Source organism: Molothrus aeneus, chromosome 1 (assembly GCF_037042795.1).
Source record: "Molothrus aeneus isolate 106 chromosome 1, BPBGC_Maene_1.0, whole genome shotgun sequence".
In the NCBI taxonomy this organism is placed as follows: domain Eukaryota; kingdom Metazoa; phylum Chordata; class Aves; order Passeriformes; family Icteridae; genus Molothrus; species Molothrus aeneus.
This window is the reverse complement of record NC_089646.1, coordinates 149,454,763-149,477,391: the sequence shown is the minus strand read 5'-3', so window position 1 is coordinate 149,477,391 and position 22,629 is coordinate 149,454,763. Positions and strand designations below refer to the sequence as shown.

Below are 22,629 nucleotides of genomic sequence, written 5' to 3'. Positions count from 1 at the left end.
TGCATTGTAATTTAAATGGGTAAACACAAAAGGTCTGTCATGACAAGGTTTTGTTTCAAAAGACTTTTGAAAATCAGAAGCTAATGAAGTCAAGTGGATTTAAGTAATCCCCTCTGCATTTTAATTTAAGCAATTATCTGAAACTGTATTTTCTGCTAACGGGAAGAATTGTGGTGAAAGGCTCCAGACATACAAGTATGAATAACTGTCTCAAAAATAATATTATGGAGCCAGAAAACTGACTGACCAAGAAAACTGCACTTTGGAAATCCTGAAGTGGGGAGAATAGCAGAAAGAAGTAGCAAGAGTTGCCAGAAGGTGAAGCTGAGTGGGAACCTTGTAAAGATGTGAAGAAAAATGTTGGACATATGAAGAAGAAAAACAAGGGAAGAAATGTGTCTGCTTTTCAGTGAAAATGAAATCCCTATTCAGAGTAGTACAGGATCAGTCCAAAACCTTAAATTGCTCTTCCACTTGGTGAAAGGCAGGGAATTTGAACTGGCTGGAAAAGGAGGGTTCCCAGTAGCCATGAAATACAAAATTAATTATTTCTCTCAATTCTCTCTGCTTTGAACAAACACAGAGGGGGAACAAAACAATGGTTCTTAGAAATACTTTTAAGAGCAGGTTTTCTGTGCATTTTGCTTGAAGTTGCTCTTTGCAGATATTTCTGATAGATGCTTCTGTTATGGAAGAGGTGTGGTTTTGGGGGCTGTTCCACCTGGAAAAGAGAAAAATCATGGGGAAACCTGAGAGCTCCTTCCAGTGCCTAAAGGGGCTGGAAGAGAGCTGGGGAGGGACTTTGGACAAGAAATGGAGTGACAGGACACGGGGGGTGCTCACACTGACAGAGGGTGGGGCTGGATGGGATATTGGGAGGAAATTCTTCCCTGGGGGGGTGGTGAGGACCTGGCACAGGCTGCCCAGAGAAGCTGAGGCTGCCCCATCCCTGGAAGTGTCCAAGGCCAGGCTGGATGGGGCTTGGAGCACCCTGGGACAGTGGAAAGTGTCCCTGCCCATGGTAGGGGGGTGGAACATGATGGAATTTCTAAAGTCCCTTCCAACCCAAAGCAGCCTGTGACTCTAATGGACTTTCTATCTTTACACCTTGCTCATGATCTTAAAATTTAAAGTGACCAGTTCTTCTTGGTGGACTGAAAAGAGCCAGATAACACATGCCAGTGTTCCTGGCAGGAAATGTGATACTGGAGTTGGTCAGGAAGACAACCCATGGGCAGAACCTTTAATCAGCTGAGTAGCTGAAATACTTGGGACACCTTGAGCTGGCAAATGCTTTTTTATTTTGTTGTGTCTTGCTCCTGGTATTTGCCAGTGATAAGCTAAGGCTGAGGTTTGCACTTGCCTTGAAGTTGGTTTTCTCTGTAAAAATAAAGATACCAGGGAGCTCCAGTGTGGAGTGCCTGAGTCCTTACAAAGCCTGAGGCAGCTCTGGGTGCCCGAGGGAAGTTTCCTGACTGCCAAAGGCTCTGCAGCCTCCATAATGGTCCATCTGAGAGTTGGGTCTGCTAAAGTGACAAAAGCATTTGAAATTACACCAAAGTTACAGATTTCTTTGTTAATTTGACAGTATAGTATGTGCTGAGAGGGCTTTTTTTCCCAGCCTGTGTATGCATCATTGCAAAACTGATCATTTTGTGAATCTGCAACAGCCTTGGATTACTGCTACTGGAGTAACTCCTAAACATTCCACAGAAACATTTCTGGCTATTTTGACTTCTGAATGTTCTGTAAAGGCTTTCTAAAAATGAGTGTCTAATCTGCCTGAAAGTGCTAACGACAAAAGGAAGTTGGTATTTGTGTAGTGCCTGGGGCTGTTAACAGGCAGTGTGGGAGAATAAAGAGTTTTACTGCTGTTAAAATGGGACATTCAGATATGTTTGCATGGAGGAACAGTGGTAATTCCTGTCTTAACCTTGACATATTGCAAAGATAAGAATGGTTTTGCTTTCTGTCATTGTTGGTAGTTGGAAGTTGACTTAGAACTGGATTTTTTTTAGGCCATTCAGTCACTTTAGACATATGTTTTTATTCACAATTCTTGATGGTTTGTTCAGATTGGGGGCATCTTAGAGATACTGCTTCTCAGGCCCTGTTTTTATTTTTATTTTCATATGAGTGGCTGCCTTTCAGGGATTATACATTATGTACAGGCAATAATTCAGTTTTTTAAAGTGTTAGTTTAGCTATCCTTTGTGCTGCTGTAAGTGATTATTTGTACCCTGAAAACAGGTAATAAAGTGGTAGACAACATAGTTAATATAGTTCAGTTTAAAATTTTGCTTTACTTTTTACATTCAGTCTACTATTTAAATTTTAGCTATTTATATTGAAAGAGTTTTTTTGCTTATTATCAGACTGAAAGAATCCACTTTATTATGGATAGTCTAAGTTATTGTGTGCAGAGGTTAAGATACAGCTACAGCTGGCTTGTTATTGCCAGGTAAGAGAGAGAATGGTGGTTTAGGTTTAGAAGCTCATATGAAGATATAAATTGTTTTGGGTTTTTTTGTGTTGGGACACAGTTCAGAAGTTGAGAGAAATGAGGAACTCTAGAGCAAATATTCCTGGAAGGGTTAACATGTGGTCTTCTATTATAACTTATTTAAAATGTTATTAGATACCATCTCTGTGATACAGCAGAACTAATGTTGATCCTAAGCAAAAGTTAAAAGGCAGAACTGCTGCTTACGTTCTGAAGCTTTTTTTATTCCTTGAGAATTGTCTGCATTTCATTGATAAAGACACTGTTAGTACTACTAAGTGACCAAAACTCTTCAAATATCCCTCAGCTAGTAGATTTTAAATAATTATTCTCCAAATGTTTTAATACACAGGCCAAAACACTACGGAAATTAATCCAACAAACATTTCGACAATTTGCCAACCTCAATAGAGAAGAAAGTATTTTGAAGTTCTTTGAGATCCTCTCTCCAGTGTACAGATTTGACAAGGAATGCTTCAAATGTGCTCTTGGTGTAAGTAGAGGAATGTGACAGTCATTAGAATCCATTCTGGAGTTTTCAGTCCAATTGCTTTTGCTTGGTTCTGCAATAATTTTTTGCTTATTATTGCTCCTTTTTCATGTAGAGACAATTGGATTTCATTACCAACAAATGGTATTTATTTATTTTATTTAGAACTTTCTGCATTGACTGTTTAAAAGAAATCATAATTCATTACTTGGTTAAGAATTGTATGTAAAATAAAATATTTTTATAGGTGCTTTTTTGTGAAACTCAAGCACTTTTTCAGTTGTTAATCTCTACCTATTTCAAGTGAATTTTGAAGAAGGGTCCCAAGTTTGGAAGGTTTGTGAAAATGGAGACTCCAGCAGAAATTAGAACTTGAATATCAATGTTCATAAGAAGAGGAAATACAGGAAATCCATAATTCTCATGTAGACCTAAGATAAAATGCATGGAAATGCAGTTTGAGTAGCAGAGATCCCCAGGAAACCTGTCAGGAGGGGTTTTGCCACTTACAGAATTACTTGATTTTAGTATAATTTTGTTTGAAGAGTTGAAAAGCTTCTACATATTAATTACTAAAACCTGTAATTACCACATTGGATTATAGTATTCAATAGCAAGGCCTTGTCTTATTACTGAAATTCTGCCCTTTCTCCTTTGACTCCCAAGTCAAGCTGGATTATTTCAGTGGAACTGGCAATTGGCCCAGAAGAAGGAATCAGTTACCTGACAGACAAGGGTGCAAATGTAAGTCTGCTTCTGTTTTGTGGTTTTTTTTTCTCAGTCACTGTGTTAACAACCATGACCTGTTGTGAACTGGATGTCACAGAAAGGGGAGTGACCAGGCTGATCTCTGGGTTAACCACAGCAGAGCTGGGAGCTCTCAGCATGTACAGCTCTTGTCAGATATTAATTTGTGATTTGGATCAGAGGAAGGGCTCTGGTGTTAGGTACAAAGACTGTGTCAGCTTTAGCACTGAATTTTTTGGCTTTTCTACCCAGTGAAGTGCTCAATTGCACAATTTGATGCATTGGTGGGGACTTTTTACCAATGAAATGTGAATTATTCTGAGTTGTTCTCTTTCTTAGGAATGTGTAAATGCAGAGCTTGTTTAACCAGTTGGTGAGCACATCTGTGCAGGCACTGCTTATTTACTTTCTTCATATCCTTCACAGCCTTTTCCTTACTTGATTCCAGCTGTATTTCAGTGTTTCCTGTGCACCTCCATGGTGCAAGGAAGCTGTGTCCAGACAGATCCTTGAGCAAAATGTTTGGGAACTTTACAATCACAACTTAAGCTAAGCCCATGTCCACCCTTCTATTGAAATGAATTCAAAAGCAGTGAAAAGATGGGGAAATCAGGAGCACAGAGCTAAGAACAAACCTTTTCCAGCAGTCTGGAGGGATGCTGGGAATGTGTCAGTGCAGGATCTATGTGGTTTTAACCTGTTGAGTTTTCTCTGTTGACACCCAAGAGGTTGTTCCCACTTCAGAGCGTGCCTGGCACTGCTCAACAGTGACCTCTGTGGGCACAGTGGAGCTGGGTTCCTTTTCCAGCCACTCTGGATGTCTGTGTGTGTTGGGAGTGAGTGGCAATGAAACTCTAGAAAGAAACAGAGAACAGATTTCTGCACCTGTAATTTGGGGATCAAAGTCTCCCTGTGCTTTTGCAACACCAGGGATTAAGGCAGGCTATTTTACTGTAATTTTGGGGTTTTTTCCCTTATTTTTTGGTGTTGTCTTTCTGCAGCCAACCCATCTAGCAGATTTCAATCAAGTGCAAACCATTCAGTATTCAAACAGTGAAGACAAGGACAGAAAAGGGATGTTGCAACTCAAGATAGCAGGTGCACCTGAGGTATGTTATTGATATTGTATGTGGTGATAAACTTGCTGTTTTGTTTTTCCTTGCAAGTAGTGGGATGTAGCATACTCCTAATGTGGATATTCTCTATATTGGACTTTTGTTCTGGGTTTGGTTTTAAAATAAATTTAAAGTTCATTCATGTTTTATGTTTTGCATCTGGTGTTTGTAGACTTTGATGTTCACAGAAGAAGCTTAATATGAACACAGTAGCTCTTAAATGCAATTTTAATAGCAGCCGGTGCAAATGTACTGTATCCTAGAGAGGAAACAGGGCAATTCCACTTTTATGTAAGGACAAAATATAAAAGAAGGAAAATTTGTTCCCTTGTATTACATGGAAGCAGTGCTGAAAGTGAAATCAAATCTTTTCCTTGGTCCAGTGCACCAGAAAACAGTGGAAGAGCAGGATTGAGAGAGGGTGGCAGATCTGTGCAGAGAATGATGAATGATGGTGCTATTGAACTTTATAGCTTGCCTGTATGTCTCTCATCTCTTTTTCACTGTACATATTTTATTTTTTGAAAAATCTTTCTTGAAATTGGGAAGGGCTGTTTTTAGACAAAGAACAAATTGCTGCAGAGGGTGGGGAAAAAAGATTCCACCTGTGAGAGCTTCAAGGAATAAGCAAGTTCTTCAGAATTGTCTTAATTACAACCCTGAAAGTCATAGCAGTTGTATTCAACAGTGGTTTACACTTCAGAATCCCAAATTAACACTACATTAGGTGGAGGGTTTTACCAGCTGTGCTTTCTGAACCTCCTGTTTGAAATTTGCTGCACAAAAGCTCAAGCAGGAATCTCCCTGCTCCTCCACATTGTTCTGTTTAAGCTTTGCAGGCGTGTGTAAAGTTCTGATGCAATGACACAGCTGTTCCACTCAGTGGCTGCAACTGCAATAATTCCTCTTTGTTGGTGCCTTGTTTTTTTCCCTTCTGTAGCCTCTGACAGTGACAGCACCATCCTTAACCATTGCAGAGAACATGGCAGACCTGATCGACGGCTACTGCCGCCTGGTCAACGGCGCCACGCAGTCCTTCATCATCAGGCCTCAGAAAGGTAAGGACACCTCCAGAGCTGCTCCCAGCTCATTCTGCTTTGAACACAAGACAGAGGCAGCAGAAAAACCCTCACTTGGAGGCTCTTTTCTTTCAGGGAGCAGCCGTGAGAAACGCTGATAGTAAATTTGTCACTGCATCAAAAATTGCTGAGTGACTGAGGATTTAGGCTGATTCAACAATCACTGCTTTACACTAATTGCAAACTTTAATGGCAGAAGTGAATTGTAATTATTAAAGGCACTTCCTTACAAGGGTGTGTTATCTTATAACATGAATCCCAAAATACAAGGGGAAATTCAGTGAAGTTGGTTAAAATGCATTTGGATAAGTGGTAATTTTTTAGTTTCTGCCTTTCTGCTAGATACTCAAATATCTCCATTTAAAAAATAAAAACCTTGAGAGGTCTCATGAGTTTCTCTCATAAAATAGACCTAAAGCAGAGATACATTTTACAGTGACTATCAGTTGTTTTTGTAGCATCTTTCAAGAAGTGAGATGAGGTTGCAGGTACCCCTTGTTTTAGAAAGAATTTGATTACATTTCATTAGAATTGTTTCCAGTTTCAGACAGCTTTAATTATTGAAAAACATGCAAGCGAAGCTGCTTAAGAATGAAATTTTCTTCTTTCATGTTGTTCTCATCTTTACCCATGGGATTCATCCAACTTTGCTGCTTTCTAAAACAATAAATTATTTCCTTCTTCCATGTTTGTAGTACAGGAAAATACACAAACTATCCCAGCATCTCTCTGATGTGAAACTGAATCTCTTTTAGCCACATTCTTGCTTTTTTCTGCCACAGGTTTTCCCTGGGGTGATGTTATTAACATAATTCAGGTCCATCTATAGCATCCTCCTTCTATGTGGCTCAGAAAATCCCCAAACTTAAACTTGAGCATTCACTAATAAAGAAATGTGATCTTAGGGTCTTAGGTGTTTTGACAGCACATGGTAATTGTTCAGATTATTCTTAAATTTGCATGGTTTTTTTATTTCTGACCCTTAGTGTATGTGAATGACCTTTAGCTCCAACACAAGCAGTTTTGTTAGAAGCTGTGTGAGTTGTGCAGCCTTATCTCCACACAAATTAAAATCTTCCCTCAAGACAAACTCAGCTCTCCAAGCCACCCTGGTGCACAGCTTGGTGATGATGAACCATTGGCCCCAAAATCAGACACTAAAAGGATAAACTAGCATCTGAGATAATAATAGTTTATTTTCTAAAAATAAAATAGGCATCACAATCCAAGAATTCCATGTCACTAGACTGATGTGTCCCTGTGAGTGCAGGTCTTTTGTGCCTCTTCTTCTCTGAGAAATCATGATTGGGGTCTGCTAGAATCCTTATTATTCACTCCCAAAACTTTCCTTCTAATGCCAGTGGATTGGCTGTTTCCCAGCCTGAACTGTTGTAGCCACAGTTGATCTTTTGAAACTTTTCATGTCTATACATGACCTCTTCCCTAAATTAATGGATGGCTCTGACTCTGTCTCTGCTTTTGCTTTAGGAGCACATGTGGGCTTCATCCAGTTCTTGCCACTTCCACACTGGTGGTGGTGTCCATCAAAACTGATCTGTTCTATTGGCAATTTTTCTTTCTAATTCCTGTCTTGCTCCTACCTGACTTCCTTAGCAGTATCTGCTACATCTTCTAGGCTGACTGAGCTCTCTGAGGGGCAATATCTCTGATTTTCCTGTGCCCTGCACAGAAAACTGAGGTTTTAACTGAGGTTTCTGGTAGGTGTGAATGCAGGATAAATCAATGCTTCTGATGCAGGGTGTTTATTTGTGTACTATTCTTATAACACAGAATTTTAACTCAGAGCAAATGAGCAGTGATTGAATAGGAACATCAGGTAGCACTTTGGGAACACTCCTCTTAATGCATACATGAAGAAAACCCCTCTAGTTAGAATAAATTCTGGGTTTCTTTTGTCTGAGGTTTCTTTTTTTGAAGTTCATAGCAATACCCAACATATTCATTAAACATTTCATAGGAGAGCTGTCCCCATCATGATCTGCATTCCCAAGTCCCTCCACAGTGAGCTTTGATTGTGTAAAACACATCAGAAAAAAATCATGGAGCAACTCTTGATCCCTCAGATGTGTTTGATCCCCCTTTTGAGCTTTCCCATCCTTCGTTGTTGTAAATTTACATTTATTGCAAGTGTCCTCATAAATTGTCCTTCTTGATTACTAACTGAGCCTGGTTTTGTGATATGTGTCATGGTATCCATTAATGATCCAGTTCTTAATTTGGGGAGAGCACTTGGTGATGTTTAAGACCTGGACAGTATTTGGCATTTTTCCATTCAGTTTATTTTTCATAAATATTTAGATCTACAATAGATGGAACCATGTGGAAATGTTACACTTAATATGTGTATTTCCATTATCACACTTACCTCTTACAGGCCAAGAGCACAAATGAAAAATTTCATTAAAAGTTGAACTGATTATCAGCTTTTAGATTAGTGGGGTGTTTATCACTCTCTACAACCACTTGAAAGGAAGTTGTGGCCAGATGAGGGTTGGTCTCTTCTCCCAAGTAACAAGTTACAGACATGAGCAAACAGTCCCAAGTTGCTCCAGGGAAGGTTTTTTTAAATTGGATGTTGGGAAAATTTCTTCCCCAAAAAGGTGGTTAGGCACTGGGACAAGCTGCCCAGGGAAGTGTTCAAAAACACCAGATCTAAATAGTTGGTGAAGTTCTCCACTTAAGTGCTTTTTGTTTTCACCCAGATTTACCCTGGGCATGGTTTTCATTTTAATGGCTTGGTAATGTGTTCCCATTTTTAGGATACTGTTACCTCTGTAGTTTGGCCCCTCACTGATTTTGCTTTCACAATAATTTCAGGCAGGTGAGGACAATTTCCATTCCCCCAGGCTGGGAGCACTGGAGCTGCCTGGGTTCTGCTGTGTCCAGCAAGGAGCTCTGCTCAGACCTGGACAGTCCAGTGGAAAGCCCAGCAGAGCCATGCATATCCCATTTCTTAAAAAATATAGAATTGGGCAAAAATGTTGTGGGTTTCAACTTGTGAAAAACAACATATGCCTTAACTGGGATGCTGTTAGTAAGAAATTTTGACTTCAGACCTGCAGGGGTACTAATGAATATTTTCTATTTTATTTGGGATATAAACTGTAAAAGGATGAGCCTGAAGTGAGCAGTTTGTATCCAGAGCCTGTGGGCGTCTGCAGGATCAGGAGTTCCATGCTGATTAGTTTTTTCTTTATTATATCCAGTGATGAAGGAGGCCTAGAATCATGGAAAAATCACAGAATAGTTCAGGTTTGCTGATACCTTTAAAAATCATCTGTTCCAACTTCCTAGTACTACAACCCCTGTGCACCTCTGGTACTACTTAATAGTGTATGAGGGTTTTTTGATGCTTGGATTCCTTTGTGTATTTTTTTTTAACATCTACTGGCTTTTCCAGCTTCCCCTGTCCATTTACAGCCCTGCACTTGACACATGTCTCCAGCACACAAGTGGGGTGTGTTGTCCCTGTAACCAGTCCCTGCAGGCACCAGGCTGTGGCTTCCAGGCAGTTCTGGGTGCTCCTTCCTTCTTCCCAGGGCTGAGCCTGCCTTGTCCACATCTCCCAGCTCCAGAGGGTCCAGATCTCTTGCTCTGATGCAGATGAGCACAAAGCCACTTATGTCCTGTGGAATGCAGCAGGGGCCAGTGAGAAGGAGGATGATCAGGTGGAACAGTTTTGGGTATGGTGGACCCATGTGTGCTGCTTTATTTCCCAGTGGATCTGGAAGCAAATTCTTATTTCACTTAGGTCAGTCTCTGCTTTTCTCTGTCTATCCCCATCTTTTCCTCACAGTTTTCCAGACTGCTTCAATTCTCACTTTTCCTTCACTTTCCCTTCAATTCTTTCACCTTTCCTTCACTTCTTTTTTTGTTTTTCAAACTCATTGACTACATCATACTGCTACTCACTGTGTAAGACCACTTCTATTCACATTCTGCTTATCTCACAAAGAGGTGAGAAAAGATTTGCTATTAAAATGGAAACAAGGTTTTGTTTTGTTATGATTTATTACATTTTATTATGACCCTTGCTTTGCACTTTGCACTGATAGGAAACTGTTCAGAAGGTGGAATGGAGCCTTGTGGGAACAGAATGAGATTCTCTTCTTTAAGGAAATTTAATACCACAGTGGAAAGTCAGATTCTCTCTTTATCTCCTTTAGATCCTCTTTGATAGGTAGTGTTTGACTTCAGCACACACTAGCAATTGCCACCTGTGGTATTTCTCACTTTCTTAGGAGGCTGGAGGAGGGAAAAAGTCAGATCTGATCTGATCTCAGCATCTTGAACATACGAAGCATTGTGGCCCTGCCAATGTTATGAAATCATTCCTATCCAGTCTAATGAAATCATTCACTGATCTTTCTGAAGTCCCCAAATATGATACTCTACCAAAAAGAAGCCTTAGGGGAAATTAAAATTCCATCTTTAGAATGCAGTTTGAATAGGATGCAGTTAACATTCAATGGAGCTACATATTAAAGAGCAAGGAGAATTATTTTGAGTAGCTGCTTATTAGTTGTGCATCCATTACCTTGATTTAAAAATACAGAATAATAAGGTTAACTGTACAATTGAGTGAAGTTCTTTTAAAGCAGAGGAAGACTGTGTGTTCCACCAGTAACATGTGTGATTAATCAGCAGCATCTAAGCCTTAAATCCATTGCCAAGTGTAAGAGCAGCATTGGAACAACCAGCAGCAGCAGCATAAATTGGTGTAAAGCAGAACCCAGGATGATTTCACAACTAATGCTGACAGCTGTAGGTGTCATGTAAAAATTAAGGCTCTTTTGAGTGTTCTTGACAGCCCTGGGGAGGCCTGCATAGCAGTGAGCAGAACTTTTGTGCCTTTTCCTTCCAGCTTGGTATCTTTAGCCCACTTTTATCCAGGTTGAACTTCTTGTGCCCATTGCATTCTCTTTTTTGGGTACCTGTGCCCCAGTCTTTTACTGCCAGGCTGCACCTCCACACCATTGGTCTCATATTTGTTCCTCCACACTATCTCTGAGGATCTGTGCCTTTTGTTTCCTTCCCAAAAGGTATCACTTACTCTAACATATCACAGTACCTTTATCTCCCACCTGCTCATATAATCTTACTGTCCTCCCTCTGCCCCCCAGTTGCAGGTGCTTGTTCTTGTCACCTTGCTGAGCTGCTCCAGGGCTTTGAAATTGCAGCTTCTGGTTTCCCTTCTTTTCTGCAACTTCTTTTTCAACACCCTCCAACAGACAGATCAAAAGAGACTGATGTTGCTGAGCCAAATGATGCTTTTCTACCTGTAGACAGCAGAAAAAATGAACCAAAATAGTGTATTTTGCTATGTTGAGTGTGGTTCTGGGGTACCAGGCATTTCACCAGTCCCTTAATACATAAAGGCGAGACTGTTGTTTACACCTGTAATTCCTGGAAATTGTAACATGGGAGAAAAACAAATCAGAATTTACATTATTTTGTTGAAAAGTGTACATCACCATTTTTTGCAAGTGTGGCTGTTCTCTCAGGTCACTTTATCAGAGCTACATTGATTTAGAGAGTAAAACACACTTTATTACCCCTCTTCTCTCCTCCCCTGCATACTCCAATCTACTGAAAAGGTGTTTTGCTAAAGGATTAGTAACTTCCCCACAAGAATGCCAAGGGTTTCATCAAATCCTAAAGCAAAAAAACCCTTTGAATAGGTACATCCAAGGTCTCACACACATTACCATTTTCAAAGAAAGACTGGCAAGGATTTGAATGTAATGTACAAAAAGCTGACTTACTCTCTGGCACAAAACATTATTATTGTATATATAGTCTCAAGCCAGTGTGAAATCAATATGATAATATGTGCTTTAATGATTTATTTCAGTTGTCTTACTTGGAAATCCAAGTTGGATTGAATTGTTTTATTTATATGTTAGAACTTAGGACATCTTGGAGATAAAAGAAAAGCATTTCTTACCAGAGAGATGAGATAATGTCACACCTTCTGCAAGTGATTTATTGGAGTTATTTGTTAAGAATAAAACCAGCTTTTATATTCTGTGTACGTTGTTTCCTCAGATGAGAGTTTGCCTAAAGGTCTGTGTGAGTGGGTAGAAGGAGTTGTTGATAATGCTGCTGTTTATATATGTGTAGAACATTCTTTGAGCTCTCTCAGTTTCCCTGAGAGATTCTGACGATTATTGTTTCAGGCATGTATATATTTCACTTTGAGAGAGGTTATTTGAAAATGTGCAAAAGCTTTAATCCTGTTTTCTTCTTGTTTATACAGAAGGTGAAAGAGCTTTACCATCCATACCAAAGTAAGTTTTGTGCTTTCTTTTCTCATATATTTTTAAAAATGTTTTGAAAAATAGTGATGCTTTTAGAACTTCTTTCTAACAATAATTTTTATTGTTGCTCTTGGATTCCAGGACAAATAGCAGGTAGGGCATAAAAAGCTCACAGTAGTATTTAACTACAAAAATACCAGAAAGAAAATCAGAGAACAAAAGTACCTAATGCATCCCATATTTGACAATAACAAAAGCAGGATGTTTTGGAAAAAACTTGACTGGGGTTCAGGCTGTTTCTTTTGAATCCATCAGTAAATTTAATTATAGGAATGATGCTAAACAGTTTGCACTGTTTACTTATAAATAAGTGCATTTAAATGCAATTGGTTTTCTATGTTTGACATGTAAATTAATTCCAAATAGTACAGGATAAGTCTTTTTACAGACAGAAACTCAATTCATACTCCATTTCCCACAGATCACACAGAAAGTATAAGCACAGTCAGGTTACACACATCTTAAAAGTGTGCACAGTTTGGCTTTTGTGGTTTCCTCCCAACTCCCCAGGTTTCTGTGACTCGTTGTGCTGATGAAAAGCCACTCTCACTCCCCCAGACAGGATGAAGTGGTAGATTCCTCTCTGCCTTCTCCCCCTGCTCATCCTGTGCCTGGGGAGGTGGCTCAGCCCTGCTAATTACAGTAGGTGCCTGTTGGGATGAGCTCCCAGTGCTTGTGAAGCATGTCCAGCATTCAGCACTTCCAACTTCTGTTTTCCAGGCTGGCCAACAATGAGAAGCAAGGAGTGAGGTCTCACACAGTCTCTGTGTCAGGTAAGGCTAATCCAAAGCCAGCAGCTGAATTTATTTCTGGAGCTGGCAGAGGTGCAGGGAGCTTTTCCAGGGCTGCTGACTGCCCCAGACTGGAGCTCTGCTCTAAAGAGAAACTTTTATGCAACAGCCACATCTGTGCAGTTACTTCAAAGCTTGTCAGAATTTCCACTTAACTTTGGGATGAAGTAGAATGTCTTGGCTAGAACTGAAATTACCTGAGTATGTGCTAATTGTGAGGGAGCAGCTTTGAAAAGGGAAAATAGGCAATTAAATATTAATCATTGCTTTACAGAAAGGAGAAACCTAATAGCTGTTTTTCTGTAGCTGTTTAGATAAAAGCATTTAATTTTTCCTGTTGAAAATGACAAGTTAATTGAAGGATGGGTATGTGAGGTAATACATGTTATTTCTGTTCTTTATAGGTTTCTAAGAATTCTCTAAGTTAACATGGAGGTTTTATGCTTCAGAGAAAATATGTTCCTGTTACAGAATCTTAAATAATTTTGAAGGATTGAGTCTTAGTAGTGTCTTAGTAGAAAATGTATTTCTAAATCAGTATGCATAATATTTATTAAGGGGATTGTAATGCAAAAAAAGTATTTATAGTATGATAATTATTAAGATTTACATTATGATTATATTATGGTTCAATAGGTTTCTGGTATTTGGTCACAAACTTGAAGAACCAATACTGTGACTCAGTGGATTTCCCTCCCCTTAGAGGGAGGCTTCAGCCCCACTTTTACATTTATGTGAGCTCTTAGTGGCAAATACTCAAAACCCCAGCAGATTTCATACAAAAAGGTGGAAAGATATATAGGCATTTAATTAATTTCCTACTTCTCAGATTCCTTTCCCCACCCTTACCCACTTGTAAAAGAGATTTAAGATTCACTGCTTGGCATAGGAAACCCAAATAGACACTGCAAGAAAACAGGGGAGAGGATGTGAGTTAAAATGAGGATAAAGCTGCAGAAATAGATCTTCACCAGTTACTGTGGCCTCCCAGAGTCAAATAGCAGCTCTTTTTCCTTCAGTGCCTGGCAAGCAAGCATGAAACATGGTCAGCATATTCTCTTTGGATTCTTACCTGTATGGCTCATTTTAGCTGTTAAAAAAAGTTGAGATTGCTCAAGTGATTACTGTGTTCTTTTGTAATTATTCCACTGCCCCTCAAAAAGGCTAATCTTCAGGACAAAAAAGGCTGTCTGCAGCCTCAGACGTTCACTCCTTCAGTTTTTCTGAGCATGCTAGTTATACTTTTAATAAAAAAACAATAATAAATGCTGACTTCATGATCTTTTCTTGCTGTCACTCTGGCTTTGCAAATTGAAGTGTCTTCTGCTGAAGTTCTTAGGTGTTTCAGAGCACAAACACTCCTTTTTAAAGTAGCATTTTGAAATTAGTGTAGGAAGTGACTTGTACTACCCCCAGCTCTGGCATTGAGGGCATCACATGAAGGTGAATGAGAGGGAAATGAGAGCAGTGCTGGGGGTGAGCTCCTTGTTCAGGTGAATGTCAGGGGCACTGCAAAGTGGCTCCTGTGAGCAGTGGAATCAAATTAAACCAGCAAATATCATCCTCACTCTTGCCAATACCAAAAACACCAATTAGGTATTATTTTTGTATTGTAGGAATGTTTCATATCTTTCCACAATAAAATTATTGTGCTTGATGCTTGTTTTTATACCATGTTAATGGTTTTTATACCATTTTAAACCACTGGAAATGCTGGAATGGTTCAAGCCATTTAATATTTAATCTCAAGGGTTTGTTCTTCTTGTAATATAATGACACAGAACACATGAATACTTTTTTTTTGTTGTGTTTTTCCCCCCAAAGTTAGTTAAAATGCACTGAGTGTGTCATCATATTAAATGTAAAGCAGAGGCAGATTGCTGAGATGACCCCACATGACAGGGGTTATTCTCAGAAGCTGCTTTCTGTAAGAATCCCTTGAATCCCCCGAGGAATCAGGTTGCTATAAATGAAGTGGTGCTTGGTGTGGATGTGGAGAAGTGTCACTGCTGTTGTCAGATGGAGCCCATCCATCAGTGGGACAAGGGAGGCACCAGCTCTGCACGAGGCTCAGCCCAGCCCAGGGCAGAGGCAGCTGAGGGGCTGCTGCTCTGGGGTGCAGAACAGGAGCTTTTCTCTGCTGACTCTGCAGGGGCTCAGAGACAGAGGTTTCAGATGAGTTTTTGTAGCTCAGTGACATCTGTACCTCCTCCACACCTTTGATGGTTTAAATCATGAATTAACTCTGCTGTTTGATTTCACTGACACTGCTCCCATTTGTTTAGAGCTCTCCCAATGCTAAAGATAAATAGCAAAAAAGTAAAACAGAGATTCAGCAAAAAAATAAAAAGTCATATACTGTGATGGTGTTCACAGGGGTCTTAGGATGAGGGAAGAGATGAGGATTTGACTCCATGTTTCAGAAGGTTTGATTTATTATTTTATGATATATATTACATTAAAACTATACTAAAAGAATAGAAGAAAGGATTTCATCAGAAGGCTGGCTAAGAATAGAAAAGGAAAGAAAGATAACAAAAGGTTGTGTCTCAGACGGAGTCTGAGCCAGCTGGGCTGTGATTGGCCATTAATTAGAAACAACCACATGAGACCAATCCCAGATGCACCTGTTGCATTCCACAGCAGCAGATAACCATTGTTTACATTTTGTTCCTGAGGCCTCTTGGCTTCTCAGGAGAAAAAATCCTAAGGAAAGGATTTTTCACCAAATGTGTCTGTGACAATATACATTTATAGTATTAACACACTTAGTTCAAAAGGGAAGTTTCACAGTGAGTTCCACACCACAACTGGGATAGACCAGCAATATCCAAACCCAGTGTGAAACATGATTTGGTGGTTTGAAAGTTCAGGTATTTGTCTAAAGTTTTGCAGGTTTAAAAAGGAACCAGTTAGTGAAAGATACCTTGTGTTTTTTAGGTACTTACTAACATACTTTGGAATATTTCTTGTCTAGTGAAGTGAAAACTTGGTCTTTTCCAAGTGCTCCAATACTCCAAAGCACACAAAGATAGAAGGTTTGTAAATCCTCTTGATTTTTTTCCTCTTCTAAATAAAGGTCCTTTCAAACTAGTGAGGGATGAAGTTGGTTTCAGGAATCCAAAGCAGCAAATTGCTGGATCTGGGAGTCACTGAACCAGGTTTCACCACAAGCTTCTTTCCTCTTGCTGCTTCTCTTTCTTCTGGTGTTGTCTACCTTGATTCCTCAAATTCTCTGTTCCTTGCAGTGGGCACTGTCTTTGTGTGTAACCAAGATGCCTGCCAGATTCCCCTCCTTTTAAAAAGTATAGTGATTTTATGCCTCAACACATTTGTGTGTGTGTAAGATTATAAACTCCTGTAAGTAAGCTAAACCAAATCAGTTGGATTTTAGATTTCTTTGGTAGTGATCTGATGTTTTGGCTGAAGTTGCTGTGATTCATCACAAACAATGACTGTTTTAGCGAATAGGGAATTGCAGCTTTTACTTCCTTCTCCCTCTGCTTCTGCATTAAATAAAGAGTTTTTTGTCCTTAGCCAAGGGTGTACACTCAGGAAATGGTAAGGTTAAACTATTTGGTCTGTGCAAATAATATATCAAATGTGTAAGAAGCAGCACACCAGTTAACTCTAATTTTATTGACTGTATTTCCACTGTTTGGCTTGGAGACACCTTATTAAAATGCTCTGCTGTAGTCCAAAGGAACTTATTTTGGCCAGCAGTTTGTTTTTAAATAGCAAACATTAGCCTTGGTAAGGTGATCATCTTGTATTTCCAGATGTACATATTTCCAAAAATAATAACTTATCTGGTCCAGTCTATATTACAAAAAGTTTTTCATAAAATGAAATCAGTACAGCAGTAGCTGCTTGCTCCCTTTTTACATAAATTCCTCCTGACACAGAGTTCTTTGGTTTCTTCTGCCCCTTCCTTACTTATGTAAATATGACTAGGAAGAATAAATATGCTTTTGCATCCCTTGGCTAATCACTGTTCTTCTTTTACCCTGGAGAATTCATGAATTTTTTTAATCCTAGCTCAAATGCTGCTTTCCATGCAGTGCCACAGAATATGACATTTCAAGCCCATGTGTTTCACTGAACAGGCAGAGAATTGACCAAGCCTTGGCAAGTTCTTGGCACTGCTGGGTTAATGGTTGGATTAGATGATTTTAAGGGTCTTTTTCATCCTAAAGGCTCCTGTGATTCCAAGCAGTCCCTCCTGGCATTTGGATATTCAGGTACTGTTGTAAAATGAGGTTTTTGTGGGGAGGGAGCTGTGAGTGAGAAGATGACAGGAAGGGAGAGGTGAGCTGTCCTGCAGTAGCCAGCACAAGGGCTGAGTCTGGAGGGGATTTTAGGATGTCCCACAGGGTTGGTCTTGCTTAAAGCAGGTGCTGGCTTTGCAGCTTTAATATGAGCTTATTTGGTGAAGGTAATTAAAAGGTCTCTGAAAATACAGTCCCTGTTTCAGCTGATAAAGCAAAGTGTTCAAGGCACCTGAGTAGCAAACCCTAGGACACAAACCTTTAAGAGGGAAATAAATATATTAAAGAGAAACTGGTTTGTTATCCTGTTCCCCAGCTGGTGCAGCTGCTGTCAGTAACACAGGCAGCATTTTAAACTCAAAGGGGTGCAGCTCTAAGTGCATCATGAAATGATGGCAGGAGTTTCTAATAATTCTGGTTGTGCCATTGCCTCTCTATCCCATGGTTTAGATATATTCAGTAGCATGCCCCATGAAGGATTTGATCTCTTGGAGCAAATATCTGTATAGGAGCTGAAGGATTTTAGGATCCTGAAAGAGGAGCTTCTCAGCATCTTTCCAGGTTCTGCTTTAAAAATCACAAATTTGTAACATAACAATGTTAAATTTAAATCACTGTGATTAACTCCTGATCATGGCAGTGAAATGAGAGCTGCTGCTTAGGAGCAGATCCTGTTTGAGGGAGCTGCCAGTCTAGTCCTGGCATTCAGCTGAGATTTCAGTTTGAATGGAAAAAACACCCCTGTTTTGAAGGAGGTGAGCCTGATTTAAGTGAGATTTTATCATGAAGGAAAAAAAACACCTCTATGGTATAGTTTGTGAGTAAAAGAGACTTTCAGGAGGTTTCCTATAGAGGAGAAGCCAAATGTGAAAACAAAACAAACAGGAGAGGGGGAAAAAACCCCTGATGTCAGTGTTACAGAACTTCAGAGTGCTCTAAATGAAGGAGGTGCTGGCTTGTGAAAGGACCTGTGTGCCCTGGGTTGAGGCTGATCAGCAGCAAAGCTGTGGGCAGGATGGAAAAACAAATTCAATGTTATTGAATCACTGCTGCTTGCAGAGCACAGAGCAGGCTCTGTGACACAATTCCTGTGCTCCACATGAAGGTCTGCCCTGTGCCCAGGTCTGAAAGAGTTTCTTGTGCAGGACTTGTATTTCTTTGCTCCTTTTGAGTTAGTTGGTGGGGAAAAAGGTGGCCTTTGCTTGAGATTGAAAAATTATTGGCAGTTTTTTAATGTCCGTTTTGTCAAGACGCTCCAAAAGGACAAAGCTGGGAAGTGTAAGTAAATTTTTAGATGAAAAATTGTATCTTGAGCACTTAGGACTGTATCACAGCTCAGCTTTGTTGCACTGCACAGCTCACTTCTGAAAAGAAAGACTAAATGTCTTGCTATAAATGACATAGTTATAAATTCAAATCAAGTAATTATTAAGTAATTTGAGGAATATAAAGACTTTGTTAGAGCTTTAGCTCTGCCATATGGTCACAGCACTGGGAGACATTCAAGCTTAAAGTTTACTGCAGATTAATTTTACAAACCTTGAGCAAGTCATTAGTCTCCAGGTTCCTGGAGGAGGGAGTTGCTTCTTAACTCACCCAGCTATTTCACTGATTAATAAGATAATATAGTTGAAAATGCCCTCAATGCTAATAAATTACAGTATTTCATATTCCCATCACAGTTTAATAGACTGGTGCTGTTATCTTTTCCTATTTTAGCCTGACTGACTGAAAGGTTTCTTTTCATGCACAAAAAGACCAGAATGAATTGTGGTGACAATCTGAAGAGATTTCTTCCATGTCAGTGTCCAGGAAGTTCCTACAATGATTCCATCAGCCTGTGGTGCTGGTTAAGGTTTTAATGAGTTTTTATTCTCCTGTGCTCCTCTTCTGTGGGCCTCTCATTGGATTTGAGCAGACACTTCTGCTGTGCAAATAGTACCTGACTGGAGAAATATTCCATGCAGGTTTGGGGGTTTGTTGTTCATGTAGAAACATATTTGATGTGCCAACCCCACCGTGCTCATTTGAGTTCAAAAGCTCAAAAATCAATTGATTTATTCTTTTTCCAGGTTTTTGTTGCATGGTTTTTCCTCAGACTGGTTCAAGAATGTACAGTGAAATAGAATGGGATATTTTCAGGTTCAGCCTTCCAGTATTTGCTCTCTGCCCATGCAAGGAGCTCCAGTAGTAACTGCCCTGTAAAAAAAGAGCAGTAAAAGCCTGGCCTCTTTCTTTCTAACATAGTTATTGCACAGCAAGTGATTTTTTTTCCTTATTTTAGCCTTTTAAATTTTTTTTCACAGTAATTTTAGTGAATACTGCATAGAGGAACTAAATAAATAAAGAAGTCCTGTGCAGTTCTCAGCAGCATTCTTGAGCACCAGTGATATCCTGGCTGGAAGCTGCTGTGGAATGCTGGAAATCCTTCTAAGTTGTATTCATTTCATTATGGTATTCTCTGGGCTCCTGGGAAAGTGTTAGAACTTCTATTTTTTAAAATTTTAAATCAACTCATTAGAATCAACTTCCTTTTGTAGCTAGACTTGCAGATGTGGTAAGTTTAAGACAAAGCATCTTCCATTTATTGTGGCAGAACAGCTGAACAAACACAAATTGTTGACAGCAAATCATAAAGGCAGAGTTTGAAATGCAAGGGCAGAATTGGACCATCACAGGGCATCAGGGCATGCACATGAATTAAAACCACTTTTACCTTTGCAATGTGCCCTCATTTGAAATAGGCTTGCTCAGGTTTCAGCAGCTTGTGCCTCCCACCTCTCAGTGTTAGGGTGAGCAGCATTTCAGCACTTAAGGCTTAAATTAGCTCTGGAGCCTGAGCAGGCAGGTCAGGAGTTGAAGCCTCTCCTCCCTTTGGAGCTTGCATTGCCTGCAGTGACTCTATACCTGCTCTTCTCTTTCAGCACAGAGTGTTGGGTTCCCTCATTCTCATGTCAACACCCTTTCAGTGGTTGCCTAAACCAGCTGCAGTGTTTTTTCCTTTTCTTTCCTAGTGTCTGAAGCTTTTTATGAGTGTTACCTGAGGTTTGGGCTAGAGTGACACTGCTGAAAATTGTCTGCCATGTGATGTTAGGAAGAGAAGTCCCTTAGGAGTATCAAGGGGGAGAACTCAGAGTGTTCCCCTTTAAATTAGCTTAGCCCAAGACAAATGGAAATTTTGATACACTGATTTAGTCAAGAATTTTCCCCTCTCCTTGCACCTCTTTTAGTTTTTAGCATTGAATCTGATTAATGTTCTTTCTCTCTGATATGTGCATTTTCCCACTAGATTAATGATTCCTGTTTGCTCAGTCACCCAGCAGTTTTTATGATGGTGGTTTTTGTTGATTGTAGAAGTTACTTTTCTTAAAATATAATTTTCCTTTTCTGTCCTTCCTGCACTCCTCCCACCTCTGACTGGTTCACTGTCCCAGTAGCTGCTGCTGTGGGACTGGGCTTCTCTTTTAACACCTCCATCCCCAGCCTGTGTAACTCCAGGTGGCTGCACCTCACTCCTGAGTTTTGGCTGTGAAGAACTACCAGCCCCAAGATGCAGGTTTTTTATTTAATTGGCTTTTTAAACCACTTCTCATAATTCCTTAGAGAGAGGAAAAAGGGGAAAGCAGAGATGAGCAAGCAGGTAACAAGAGAAATGAAAGGAGCAGGTATCCTCAGGTGCTGTGTGTCATCTTGTGTCCTTCTTTCTCACCTTGTGTGACTTCTTTGTATTTTTTCCTACTCCAAAATTTCCCTTGTCCTGATAAGCACTTTGCTAAAACGTGCAGAGGGGTGACTGGGAAAGGAGGTAGTGAGGGTGCCATGGGCTGTTCACCCAGAGCTGGAATATCAATTGGCAGGGCAGGTCTGCACTGGGAATGAGACTCTGGTGGCAGATTTGAGATCATGAAATCTGTCAGTGCTGTATTTCAGGAGACAAGGAAACATGTTTTCCCTTGTTCTGTGTAACCCTGGTGTGTTAAACACTCCTTCTGTGTTGTTTTAAGGGTTCAGAGAGTCAATACATACATGTTTGAGTCTGGTGGCTGCCACTTTAGCTGGAATATAGCTGTCACACAAGTCTGATAGAACTTAGATGGCAAACTTGGAAAAGCAGGTTGCACTTCTGGGATAAATGTTCTTTGTATTGCTAATGAATGGTGTACATAGCTGGCATAATCTGACTTTTTAATGGGTTCTAGTCTTACTTCTAAAAACTGAAATACGAATTACTGTAGAAAGGAATTTGAAGGAAAACACTAAAAATGCTTTAGAGTTTCAGAGACATTTGTATTTTCATTTGGGTACACAGAATTTTAATGTAAACCTTTACTTTTATGTTCATTCGTTGTAGATGTTCTCTCCAGTCTCTTTTCTTTTATTTCCAAATAATTTGTTTCTGTTTTTTTTTTCTCTTTCCTTTTCTTGCCTCTTTGTAAAGGAGTCAATCACTGTCAGCATAAAGTAAAGAAAGCTAGACGCTTTCTGCCTTTCGTCTTCTGTGCCCATGAGTCGCCGCCCAAGGGTACTGCTCTGCTCTTTGTCTAGGCTGCCTTATTAACCCAAAAGCTGAATTTACTAACTCAGTTACTGTTTGTAAACTACTTTAGCCTCAGGTAAACAGAGTTCCAAGAATAATTTCGTTACCTTTTCCTGCTGTTGAATTGGATTTTCGTGCAGCTTGCTGGTCCCCGTTTTTATGGGGAACGTGTTTTCGAGCATCATATACTACAATGACAAACATATTCAATTATTTTATTTATACAGTCATGCAGCCCTTGACTGCCATCTTTTTTTTTGGTAAATATATTTTGACTTCATTCTTGGACCCCTGACACAGCATGCTTATGGATGAAACAGAATAGCAACAATAAGCATCAGCTGAGATCACTTTGAATTAAACACGGACTACAGCGATGCTTTTGGCTGCGTACTGGTCCAGCACTGATCTAGACCAGTTTGGCTTTATTAGGGGTAAGAAGAATTTCCTATTATCTATAGAAACTGTCTAAAATATTTGCCTTAGCTTGTGCTGTGGGGTTTGGTGTGCAGTAGGGCTGCTGCAGTACACGTGGAATCTGGTGTTTGTTTGAAATCTTCCCTGTAGTGTTGCTCTCTTTGCCACTCGTTCAAATTTCAGCCTTGTACAAGTGCACAATGCTCTGTGTCATTGAAACTTAGATGGTTCCATTTCTCACTCATGTCTTGGTGATAGCTCAGGAGTGCATTTCTCCTGGAAGGGTCAACACCAGCTCTGCTTTTCCAAAGTCCTCAATGTATGTGCAGAGTCAAATTGAG

At 39.8% G+C, this 22,629-nt stretch overlaps 1 protein-coding gene across 8 annotated transcripts in view; it reads left to right on the top strand.

Moving 5' to 3' along the window:
* Positions 1 to 22,629, top strand: part of PTK2 (protein tyrosine kinase 2) — a 190,030-nt gene that overhangs the window by 122,053 nt on the left and 45,348 nt on the right. For 4 of the 8 annotated variants that reach the window (XM_066566803.1, XM_066566763.1, XM_066566754.1 and 1 more), the window contains 7 exons: positions 2,856 to 2,996; positions 3,660 to 3,737; positions 4,742 to 4,849; positions 5,796 to 5,913; positions 12,215 to 12,245; positions 12,996 to 13,048; positions 21,773 to 21,856. In XM_066566803.1, coding sequence (XP_066422900.1) covers positions 2,856 to 2,996; positions 3,660 to 3,737; positions 4,742 to 4,849; positions 5,796 to 5,913; positions 12,215 to 12,245; positions 12,996 to 13,048; positions 21,773 to 21,856 — 613 coding nt within the window. The remainder of the gene's footprint in view (positions 1 to 2,855; positions 2,997 to 3,659; positions 3,738 to 4,741; positions 4,850 to 5,795; positions 5,914 to 12,214; positions 12,246 to 12,995; positions 13,049 to 21,772; positions 21,857 to 22,629) is intronic. The other 4 variants (XM_066566795.1, XM_066566777.1, XM_066566786.1 and 1 more) reach the window with 1 other exon arrangement.